General features: G+C 37.2%; 2 protein-coding genes across 3 annotated transcripts; both read right to left on the bottom strand.

Moving 5' to 3' along the window:
- Positions 1-768: 768 nt before the first annotated feature.
- Positions 769-7275, bottom strand: LOC107657898 (serine/threonine-protein kinase PLK2-like). The gene is made up of 14 exons (XM_016446194.1): positions 6610-7275; positions 6243-6350; positions 6032-6148; positions 5813-5942; positions 5535-5718; positions 4614-4812; positions 4374-4521; positions 4203-4297; positions 3951-4080; positions 3760-3840; positions 3483-3642; positions 2223-2352; positions 1959-2069; positions 769-1390 (listed from the first exon to the last, which is right to left on the bottom strand). Exons 1-14 carry the CDS (start codon positions 6799-6801, stop codon positions 1199-1201), a joined length of 1977 nt encoding a protein of 658 aa, XP_016301680.1. The 5' UTR covers positions 6802-7275; the 3' UTR covers positions 769-1198.
- A 740-nt stretch (positions 7276-8015) lies between these two features.
- On the bottom strand, positions 8016-11908 carry LOC107657868 (protein FAM173B). Of its 2 annotated transcripts, none has more exons than XM_016446142.1 (6): positions 11825-11908; positions 10904-11078; positions 10609-10690; positions 9565-9705; positions 8714-8764; positions 8016-8424 (listed from the first exon to the last, which is right to left on the bottom strand). In XM_016446142.1, exons 1-6 carry the CDS (start codon positions 11841-11843, stop codon positions 8245-8247), a joined length of 648 nt encoding a protein of 215 aa, XP_016301628.1. In that variant the 5' UTR covers positions 11844-11908; the 3' UTR covers positions 8016-8244. The 2 variants fall into 2 exon arrangements, with proteins under 2 accessions (XP_016301628.1, XP_016301627.1); XM_016446141.1 differs by having other exon boundaries at positions 10609-10713; positions 11825-11899.
- Between the last annotated feature and the right edge of the window lie 332 nt (positions 11909-12240).

Raw genomic sequence — 12240 nt, 5'->3', positions numbered from 1 at the left:
AAGTCCCAGCAGTCAGAACCCATGCTTATTTTCCGACTAAGTGAAGCCAATGTGACACTTATTTTAGTGGCGTATAATGTATTTGTTCTAGTATTGGATGTCTACATGTGCCACTCAACTTGACCACACCCACTTGAGTACCAACCCTCCCCTCCTAAATCTAATATGACCCTGGAGTCCGGACCACAAAACCAGTCTTAGTCGCTGGGGTATATTTTTAGCAATAGCCAAAAAAACATTGTATGGGTCAAAATTATCGATTTTTCTTTTATGCCAAAAATCATTAGGATATTAAGTAAAGATCATGTTCCATGAAAATATTTTGTAAATTTCCTACTGTAAATATATCAAAACTTAATTTTTGATTGGTAATTTGCATTGCAAAGAACTTCGTTTGGACAACTTTAAAGGCGATTTTCTCAGTATTTAGATTTTTTTGCACCCTCAGATTCCAGATTTTCAAATAGATGTATCTCGGCCAAATATTGTCCTATCCTAACACACCATACATCAATGGGAAGCTTGACACAGCTTTCAGATGATGTATAAATCTCAATTTCAAAAAATTTACCCTTATGACTGGTTTTGTGGTCCAGGGTCACATATGATAATCACATATGGCAATGCACATATATTGTGTGTATATACACACACACACACACACACACACACACACATATATATTCCGTATATTTAGAAAAAAGACAATACTAGTATATAGTATAAAAGAAATATTCATTGGTCAAATGTTGTTAGAATTTTGGGATTTTATTCATTCATTAAATAAATAAATAAGGAATTATGTACACAATAAATATTTGGTAAGGACAGAGGAAAAAAACAAGAAACAAACAATAATTATGTTTGCAGATTAGGACATGCATGTGCGATCCATCAACATTTTACCACACATACACACAAGAAGTCTGTTTCTTGTCAAACGTTGCCTGGTCCCAGCCCAGATTTTCTTTCCTCTCTATAATGTTTTTGATCACATAATTCCTCTTCACTCCAGTCTCTGAATTTCAGCATTTGTAAATGTACAGAGTCTGTCTTGGGTATAAACCTTTCCATAGCTCCATCCGGTTCACATCCAGTGGACATCCTGTTCAACAAGCCCTCCTCTGTGCCCTTGCACCGAAAGAAGTCATCAGATCTTGCTGAGTCAGTGGCCAACTGTTCTCCTCATCTGTCAGTCTCAGTTGCATCTCTGCAGCAGCATGTTCAAGGCATACTCCAGACGTCTCCGTAGGTCCGCAGTGCAGCCCGCGCTGAGCAGCGTGCTCAGTTGGAAGGTGGTGGAGGTTCGCTCTTCGTTGATGTACGTCAGCAGATATTCGTCCTGCTGTGTGCACAGGATGAGCTTGGTGTGGTCGTGGTAGAAGTTCACCTGTTGGAAGATGAAGAAAAAGGTTTTGTTATTCTAGAACAGACGTGAAACACTCTCAGAGGATGCAGGATGTTATTACAGCAGGGTTTGTGACCTTCTTCTTCCCACAGTGCTATAGTATACACAGCTTTTTATCTGAACAAAGACAGACCTGACTGATAACTACCCAGGGGTCTGATGGGCGTAGAGAGCACTAGACTATAGCTTTTTACATGAGGAATAGTTCTACCAACTGCTGCATTAAAGGAACAGGTCTCACAAAAATGAAAGTTCTGTAATTTCTGTCTTTCATAGACCAAAAAAAGATGTCTTTTCCATACAATGAAAGTGAATGGTTACCATTGGGTCTGCCAAGCTCCAACAATGACAAAAAAAGCTAAATGTTATGATGCTTTTTGTCTCTTTTCACAAGTCCCTTTCATTTTATGGAAGTGACCAACATAAACATCTATCTTAACATCTCAGTTTATACTTCAGAGATGACAGTAAGTTATACATGTTCTGAGATGACAGAATGTTTGGTGAACTATCAGTTTAAGAGCTGCTTTGTAATTAATAAAGAATTTACCTGGAATGTGCCATCGTTGAAAAGCATCAATAAAGCTCTGTCTGATTTCAGCCACTGCAGAAGATATATTCTGGTCTTCTGGGCATCTTGTTCACTTATCATATCCCCTCCCTGCATGAAAAACAAGGATAAACAATATATTAACACAACAACGTCTTGTACAACCTGAAGTCTAGACCAGAATATTAAGTCTTTGACTTCTAGACCTGTAACGATTTTAAAACTGAATACAAACATAAGGGTTGAAACTAAGAGCACACTCACATCCATCAAATTCTCCTCCATGTAGTGGGCAAAGTACTTGAGGATGGTGACCTGGGCCACAGCATACTCAGGAACCTCAATAACAGAGAAAACAGACCTCTGGCTGAGGGCAGCATACTGGTGAACAGTCCTATAAAAAACAAAGACAACATCGATTTATCAACTACACAGTCAATGCAACACAGTGCTCACGGTTTGTTTCTGCAGCCTTACATATATATGAGGTCTATGACTAATGCTTGCTCTTTTATAATATTTCATATGTAATGCCATTTGTCATTCAACTGACATTTCTAGGTTATTGGTGCATTTTTTTCTTTCTTTCTGAAGATCATCTAGAAGCTACGCTAGAAAACTAGGGATGGGAATCATAAGGACTAATGTTGGGCATATTGTACATATGTACACTATAGTTCAAATGTCAGTCAGATTTTTAAAAACATCTCTTATTCTCATCAAGGCTACATTTATTTGATCAAAAATACAGTAAAAAACCGATGACATTGTGAAATATTGTAATATATTAAAAAATTTAATTTATTCCTATGATGGCAAAGCTGAATTTTCATCAGCCATTATAACAATCTTTCATTTTGAAAACAGTTGCTTCATTTTTTTCTGAAGTCTGATTTTTCTTTTTCAGGATTCTTTGATGAATAGATAAATATAAGTCTTCATTGCCACTTTTGATCAGATTAGTGCATTAAAAGATTATATGCATTTCTAAAAGGTTTAATTTCTTTAAAAACAATCTTACTGACCCCAAACTTTTGAATGGTAGTGCATCTCGGATGATATTGGATATTTAGTTGTGGATACCAATTTCTCATATTTTTCATTTAGACTACATTTGTCATTTACTCATTTACAATTAGTCCTTAAAACACTAATAATTTAACAAGTTACTATTATATGTAATCTTTAAAAATGGTCAAAATTTTCACACTGAACATTATAATGTTGTAATGTCTAAATTCACTAGTAGCATTTATTTTTAATTCACTCTGATAAAATATAGTACATAATTTAAAAATGTATAAAAAGTCAAATATAAAACCAATTATAGTCCAGAATTTGAATACTGGTACTAATTTCATGATTAGCAACTGCTTAATGAATATGTGTTGTGTAACAATTGCCTACTTCAAAAATATAATAAAATTGGAATTACATATAAACATTTGTTTGGGGTTAAACTTTTGATACATTTTTTAAAAAGAGCGGAACTGAGTTAGCAAACAGTCAACTTGAAGCACCTACTTCTTGTCAGAGAGGAGACTCATGTGCATTCCGTTGTTGAAAAGGACGCCCACTGTATTGTCAGACAGCTGATAGCCAAAGCCATATTTGTTGGAGTAGTCAACCCACTTAGTCACCCACTTCAAGCTATTACAACCATTTCCTCTGGGAAGGCTGTCCGCTGTGGGAAAAAGGGCACTGTTAAATGCAAAGATCGTATAGTTTCTTTACTCTATAGAATGGATTCGGTATAGAAAACCCTGGGTGTGAAGTGTAAAGTGTAATAGGTCTTATTCACCTTTAGGCATGTGTTCAAGACAGCCTCTCAGAACACTAATAACAGCCTCTGCCACAGTGCCAGTGGTGCTGTCTTCAAGACCTACGGAGAGACAGCGGGATACATTGCGTCAGCTTGTGAAACTACTGAGCTGGAGTCAGACCGAACAGGTGAAACACACACACACACACACACGTATAACACACACTTACATTCACTGCTGCTGCTGCAGCTGCCCAAGCTGCCTCTAACAATCAAGTGAATGGTATCTCTTGTCTGCGGCCTTCCAGCAGTTGCCTGGGTAACAGGCTTTCTTGTAGGTGCTGACGGATTTCCTCCTTCCTAAAGAGGAAAAATCGCAGCATATGTGTGTCATGAATGACCTAACACTTAACCTTCATTAATAGCTCAGAGTTGGCGATGAATTCCTTATTATAGCCTACTATAAAGGGAACAATGCTCACCTCAGATGAGTGTGTAGTAATCTGATTACTGATGGCAGTCTTTCTGAAATCTTGACGGAGCTTGAATATGTCTTCCTCTTCTTTGGCTAAGCGATCTGTCGGAAGAAAAACAGTTATTCATGGGGTCATCTGAAATGAGTAGAGCACTAGTTAACTAAAGCGAGAACTTACTTATATTTTCATAGTACTTGGCTTTGTCCTTCTTGCCACCGAAGAGAGCAGCAGCTGCCTTTTTGAAGAAGCTCTTGGCTGGACTGGAAATGTGGAAGTCTGGGGCAGAATGGCAGCAGCTGACGGGCAGAGTTTCTGGCATGAAGCCCTGTGGCGAAATCATGACACAAACATTGACGAAAAAGTCCAACTGCTTGGCTGGATATACTGAATCTACTGCGGTGCAACAAATAAACTTACCTGGGTGAAAAATTCATGCCGAATTATGTCATCCAGGTGCGGGCGGTCCACAGGGTTCTGTGCAAGCATGCCGGAAATTAGCTGTTTGGCGGGGAGAGAGAGCGAGGCCGGGATGGTGTAACGGGCCTCTCGGATACAGCGGTATGTCTCCTTCAGGTTAGTGGTCTCGAATGGAGGTTTACCCAGAAGCATGGTGTACCTGAAGAGGAAGATGTGAAATGTGTCATTAATAAGTGGCTCTTAAAGGAATAGTTCCACCAAAAACAAAATAGTAGTTTACTCAATCTCATGTTCTTTGTCCATTTTTTTAGGAATGTTCAGGCTATCCTTATCCGCGTCTTTAATATAATGAACATGAATGTAGACTGGTGTCTGCAGACTGCTGTCAAGTTTCAATAAGAATGCAAAAAAGAACCATCAAATTATCTTAAAAATAATTAAGTATTAAGTATTAACTAAGTTCACTATTTAATAGCTCACAATTGAGTGAACAACAATGTAAAACACAACTTGAAATATAGTGCAAGACCACTTTTATGGAACTTTTTTTAGAGCTTGACAGACAGCATTACATTCATTATTTTGACAAGAGCAACCAGCACGTTCTTCAAAAACTAATTTTGTTTGTGTTCATTGGATGAAAGAAGGTCATTTAGGTTAGAAATGACATGAGGTTGAGTAAATGATCCCAAAATAGGTCATCACTGGTGACAAACTGTAAACCACATGCTGCTAATATGTCATTCAAGCATTAGAGCTGAAGCATAATCACCGAATACAATGGCATACACAACTAGAATGGAAAAGTAGACATTCATTGATAGAGCGAGTATGAATCGGCAATCATTGCCTATTCACAACGAGCAATTTATAAATATAGAGTATAGAGGAAACCCTCAAATCTGAGGGTGACAAACTTACATGACGCAGCCCAAAGCCCACACGTCAGACTCCCAGCCGTGGCCCTGTTTGTTCAGCACTTCCGGGGACAGGTAGTTGGGTGTACCACAGATCGTTTTGCGTCTGTTGCTGACTGGCTCCAGTTTGGCAGCCAGCCCAAAATCTCCCACTTTCAGCTCCATTGAGTCATTCACAAACAGGTTGCCTTTGAATGATAAAACGGAAGATTTTTAACTACTTATATACTGATGGAATGTTAATAAACATAATGCACGTACAGTGAGTATATGCATACATACCTAGTTTCAAATCACGATGCAGGATCTCTAAATCGTGAAGGTATTTTAAAGCGGACACTGTCTGTTTCAAGTAATACCTCACTTCAGGTTCTGTTAGGACTTTACGTGCCTTCAGTATATGGGCTAGTGACTAAAAAAGATTACCAGGAGTCAGTCAGGGGGCACACAGTCATTTGCATTACATATTACACATTAATACACTTAGACTTTTAAACTTACTCTTCTACTGCAGTACTCCAACAGAATATAGATGTTGTCTTTGTCTTCAAAGTGGTGGTAGAAATGCACTATGTGTTTGTGGCTGAGAGCTCTGTGCAGGTCAATCTCTCGGTTTATCTGAAACAACAGAATACAGAACATAAGTGTGAGGGTTTTGATCAATCGTTTGTGCAGTGCAATGTATATAGCCTACACCATGTGTCTATCCTACCTTCTCTCTCTGGTGCGGCTTTGACACACGTGAATGCGGGATGATTTTGGCTGCATAGACTTTACCTGAAGACAGGTCGGTCATTTCATAGCACTTTGCAAAGCCTCCCTATGACATAGAGAAAGTATAAGATAAGTATAATGTTAACCAAGATAAAGAGATTTTCAAGAAGCAATGTAATCATAACCAATGCATACATAGACAGACAGATAAGACACATTAGACAAAAGTAATGCAATCATGCACAAACACAATTAATAGCAATACTTTTTCTAACAGAATAATAATTTTCACATCAAATAATAAAATACTTTTTAATAAATAAAAATATTTTAAACAATATCAGCATTAACATGGAGTCCATTACCTTTCCTAGAACTTTTCCCCGGCAGTAACATTTCCCAGTATTGGGGTCTGTAATAATTCTGGAATACTCTGTTCCGGTCCGACTGTTATCCTCTGGCTTTTTCCATCCTTGCTCACTTATTTTATTGAGCTCACACATCTTTTCGTTGTGTGTCGTTATAGTTGGGTAAGAGGTATTCGTCAGTGTCTCCATGGCTCTGTGTGTTACTGTGTGTGCTGTCACAGTGCTGCTGGACCGGTGTGTCTCCTCGCTTTTATACCGCAGCGCCGCGCGCCTCTGCTCTAGACTAACTGCGTCACGAGACGGGAAGACCCTATATGGCGTGTGAGATCTGGCGTATTAGCTCTGTCATCTGTGAACTACCTCACTGTATCCATTATTAAAACATCCTAGACACTTTATAGACACCTACTAGGCAAAGATTATCGCATAAAATCAGGTCTATCTGAGCAATGATCCATATCCACACGGCAATCTCTCGCATAGCGATGAACACAGCTTGTATGTCGGTCAAAGGCAGGCTAATATATCTACAACATTTGAGAAATAAGCGAGATATTGCCAGTTTACGGATGTTGCCAATTTATCGTGGTTCAATAGACTAAATAAACGATGGTAAAGACATCTGTACGTTTGAAACCGTCTGATTCACGGAAGAGTGTCAGAGCATCACCATGTGGCCAAAGTGACAAACAAAAATTTGCATGTTCCATTTTTAAAGCATTATTATACTTTTTTTTTTTTTTTATATAATAACTACTAAACATGCTAGATTAACTATTACCTAAAATAAAATTCAAATAGCATAGCTTAAAACATTTCAAATATCAGTATTCCCCCTTTAAATGGGTATTTTGGCCTGTCCAACATCAGGTCTTGAGCTTCTCGACTATGTAATAATTAAAATCATACAAGAATGTTATAATTTTGATGTTAATTTTCGTTAAGATCAAAGTAGCTTTAAGTACTATTATTTATTATTTAATTTTACTCATCAATACATAGTTAACTGCATATTTTTTTGTGCAAACCTTTTACTTAAAAGTTTAATATCGTTTAAAAATGTCAAATGTGACACCCAAGTAATAACGAGAGCATATGCATAACAGGAAAACAAGAAAAATGTCATTCTTTTTCCTTAATATGTATTAAAATTTTGTTTTGACTGCATTCATTAAGCTCAACCATTCAACCCTGTTACCCACACATAAAAAAAATACTGTATATACATTTATTACAATAAAATGAAATTAATTTAAAAAATATATATATTTTTTCTTAATTTGTGGGAAGTATAATGCAAAGCTGACCCACATGTAATAGAGAGCCATGTTATCTTCATCATTTTTTGGGCTTTGCTATTCTAGGAGATATTAAAAGACCAAGGTCATGAGCAGTTTGTTGGCAGCAGAGTAATTTTGGTTCTTTATTTCACAGTTTAGTTTAGAATTTCACAACACAGACAAACAACATGTCATCAAACCTACCTGCAGTAACAGAAAAGGAGACATTAAAAATAAGTAATTATTCTATGCTTTATCATGCGTGCATATGGCTTCTAAAAGTGACTGGTACCTTTCAGGCAGTGCTAACACCCAAAACAGAAAGCTTTTTGACACAAGGGAAGATACTTTTTCATCTCATGGTAGCTTGTGTTGAAAGCTTCCGTATAGCATTCATATCATATGCCCAAGTCTGGTCTAGTCCTTCACCCTCAGTGGCTGTGGGAGTCCAGTCAGGAAATGGGAAGCGACAGGCAATCACACGAGCCTCATCTGGTAACTCCTTCTCCAGTTTCCTACCCAACACCTCCATCTGTAGACCACAAAGCACATTGTATTGACCAAGGTAATTATTGGCAAGACAGACAGGTATTTTCTGCATTAGTGTTTTGCATTAAGAAGCATGACATCTTGTACAACATATAGTTTAAAATTACGTAAATTCTCCACAGTAGCCTAGCCTAATATATTCTTCAGAGTAAATCATAGCACTATTAAGAATATATCTAGATGATGTAATTTGTTGTTGCGCTGATTTCTAAAGATACTATCTTAATACTCAGCTCAGTCTAAATGGAGAAAGGACATCTGTGCATACTTACCACTCCGGGTGCCAAGAAAACAGTCACATTGTTATATTTGGACAAATCGGTCTGTGGAAGGAAGTGATAAAAACTGAATCATCAACACTTGGACATGTGAAATTAAATCAGAAATAAAATATGCACATGGTATATGTGTACGTTTTCAATAGGTGTTTTTCCACACAGTTGTAGAACTAGTACAGGTGTTGTGCTGAAACTGTTGACCTACAGCAGTGCTTCTCAACCGTTTTGATGCAAAGGCCCAAATATTACCAGTATGTATATATAAATGTATTGTATAACAAATATTATAATATTGTATGTGTACTTTAATCATTATTATAATTGAATAATTAAATACAAATTAAATGCAATTAGTATATTTTAAGGATGAATAAAAAGGTACTTGAGGAATACAAATAAACGCTGAAGTAAAATAAATACTTTTTTAAAAAACACAGTTTAAGGCTAAAAATAATTTTATAACAGAAAACACATAACATTAAGCGGTCAAGCTGACATGGTTATTGACTGTTATGATCATCAACTATATTATTAACAGAAATTTGGAGTGTTGATATAAGTACAATAAATTGACGAAAGATAAATAAAAACAAGATATTATTGAGGCAATTGTTAGTGTGAACTCCCACCTGGTGCTTGTGCACATTGCTTTAATGCCCCCTTTAATGTTTGTTTTAGTATCCATACATGCCAACATTTACCTAACCAATGGAATTAGTTGGGGGCGGAGCTATTTATTTTACTGGCCAATGGAAGAGAAGCTGAAAATCTGTCTGAAAACCATTATTTTTATAATTCCAATGAGTGCCGAATTACACACTTCACCTTTAACACCTTTACCTTACCTTCCAAAAGTCCTGGTTTATAAAAGTCGCAGTGCTGGATGGTATTCCCTTCCACTTTGCTTTGACTCTGGCATATCCAGTTAGGATAGAATTAATTTCAAAGCCAGTGCACTGGAAACCCTCTACAGTGGCAGTAAATACCTACAAAACACATCCAGGCCAAACCTATTTGAGAACCAGGGTCTGTGATATTTATGTCAGTTATAACTGGACATAAAGCAGACTGCCTGTGGCTCATATTGTTTGCTTTCCATGTATAAAAGAAACCAAGAAGAATATTTTTAACTGTAAGACCAATGATTCTTTCTATTATATATGTGTACAGAGGAAAAACATTTTTCCATCCAAATTTGAGAGTTAATGAGATCTATTTTTGAACACAAAAGAGGCAGCCCCAGGTAGGCTGCCCAGTGGCCATTATCTTGGTGAAAAATGACTGTATAAATAACCCACAGATTAGTCATTTCATTTTAGAAAGCCAAGCCCCAAGAGCTTAAAAATGAACAACATCTAACAGCGAAGTCATGCAAAATTATAAATAGCCTGTTTGCCAATATTTTTCTTTTGTTTTACATTTCCCATATATTATCTCCCACTCAACTGCTAAGCATCTCACCATGTATTGTGGTGAGAAAGTAGTCATCTGCAGAAAGCCATCAGAAGCATCTGAAACAGAAAGTGCTTAGAAGCACAAAACTTCATCTGTAAATCTGTTATATCACTTAGAGATTTACTGTTGTGTTTTTGTGTTCACGGAAACATTGTATGCACCAAGGGTCTGAGAGTAACGCAATTTCAATTCTCTGTGTGTATGTGCTGTACATGTGGAAGAATTGACAATAAAGCAGACTTGAGACTTGAGATTCAAAAATGTTAAATACTATATACATTATTAGGATTTTTGTTAGATGTCCATGTTAGGTTTAGGATTAAAATATATGCATTGGTATTATGCAGAATGATTGGTAGTAAGCACAGTATTTGGAAATACATGTCATATATTCAGTTCATTATCATTTAACATTGTCAATGTTAAAAACTCACCAGTCGCCCATCACCAGATCCCAGATCTGCCAGACACCCTGCTCTCCCATGCAGGAGTTTCATTACATTCTGTGTCTGTGTTCTACAGGAGGGCAAATAAGGCACCTGGGCAATATTAATTTCACTTACATCAGTGATTAATTGATTGATTGATTGACTTTCTCTCTGTAGGACTATAAATCTAAACATGGTAAAGTGCAGATCATTGCCATTTAAAGGGATCACCAGGGTATTGAACGAATAGCTGAGCAAAGCTATAAATAGCTGCCAATATATCGTATATGACTTCCAGTACCTTGAGACATATGGGTACTTTCCGAAAACCAGGAAGTGCAAATAATGACCAGAGGCCATAAACTCCCACAAGCAAAGCGCCAGATGCTGCTGTGACAAGTGGCTTTTCCTGAGTATGATCAGAGAGCTTGCAACTTTTATGCTGAAGGATGACCTCCACTGAATCCTCCATAACACTAAAGGGAAAAAGCAAACAGTGTAATGTACATGACTCAGGTGAAAAATAAATCTGATCAATGCTGACATGCACGTCATAAGTCACATTTTATATGAAATGTCTTCCCCTCCACATGCATGCAGGTCATAGCTCAAGTACAAAGTACTTTGTAGAGTTCTTCAGCCACTAGAGAGCGCCACCAATCCACAGTGGAAACAACGTTTAAAGCAGCACTATGTCACTTTTGGCACTCTAGCGGTTAATAAACAGAACTGCCCACATCCCGCGGAAGAATATTCCAACCGGAGCTACTTCTCTAAGTTTATATCTATGGCGATTCACGCAGGTATGTGTTACTCCGCAGCGGTGACGACCCGACCAGGCTACAATAGTCCAAATATAAGTACTTATTATAAGTGTACCGTAGTGATTCGGAATAAGACAAAAAAAGCGGTTTGGAAGATGAATTCATGATGTACTCGCTCATTGTATACATTTTGCAAATTGTGAACACAGAAAAAGTTACATAGTTCTGCTTTAAAACGTTTGTTTACCAGAAGAGATTATTATATAGCACAGTCATGAACAGAGTATGTAGGCATATGTAATATGTGTTACCACCTGAACGCGTATATCAGAGATTCAATTTACTTTAAAAGCCTTGTCCACAAAAGCGCGAATGCGTTTACTTCAAGTTTACAGGACAAACAACCAACCACTGCACAATTGACCAACAACAAATTAAACAACTAAAAATCGGTTTACCTTTTGCATGCCAGTGCATTTACTGTGTGTTTTTAGTACGAGGAATACGTGACATTCCTGTAAACAACACATACGCATGCGAGAGTGGGATGGGCACTAGTTCTACTATGGCGAAGGCCTAGCTCATTAATATTAATAACATCATACTGACATCCTTTGGCGAGGAATATTAATTACATGATGACGTTTTTTGTAACCGCCCCTATAACGTTGGCTCGTCGCATGAATATTAAAAAGTGCGTTATAATAGTAGGATTCGTAGACTTTATTTTTTTTGTGGAGATCTCTAAATCAGCAAGTAATGCCAAAATACGGAAAATGCTCACGAGAGGATAAAATTAGCCAATTCATATTTAACATGCTGTATAACAATGTTGCTCGAATGAGTGCATTTATAATATTAAAGCAACTATATA

This window comes from Sinocyclocheilus anshuiensis, unplaced genomic scaffold (assembly GCF_001515605.1).
Source record: "Sinocyclocheilus anshuiensis isolate Anshui unplaced genomic scaffold, SAMN03320099.WGS_v1.1 scaffold107, whole genome shotgun sequence".
NCBI lineage: Eukaryota > Metazoa > Chordata > Actinopteri > Cypriniformes > Cyprinidae > Sinocyclocheilus > Sinocyclocheilus anshuiensis.
Note: the sequence above shows the minus strand (reverse complement) of the source record. Positions and strands in the feature narration are given on the sequence as shown.

Coding starts and splice junctions, on each gene's coding strand:
- LOC107657868 (XM_016446142.1), bottom strand. Junction 10,691..10,903: donor AAGTACCCATATGTCTCAAG/GTACTGGAAGTC, acceptor GCCCTCCTGTAG/AACACAGACACAGAATGTAA. Junction 8,765..9,564: donor TAAACCAGGACTTTTGGAAG/GTAAGGTAAAGG, acceptor TTCCTTCCACAG/ACCGATTTGTCCAAATATAA.
- LOC107657898 (XM_016446194.1), bottom strand. CDS start 6,801: ATGGAGACACTGACGAATACCTCTTACCCAACTATAACGACACACAAC. Junction 4,081..4,202: donor TTACTACACACTCATCTGAG/GTGAGCATTGTT, acceptor TTTCCTCTTTAG/GAAGGAGGAAATCCGTCAGC. Junction 2,070..2,222: donor TGGAGGAGAATTTGATGGAT/GTGAGTGTGCTC, acceptor TTTTTCATGCAG/GGAGGGGATATGATAAGTGA.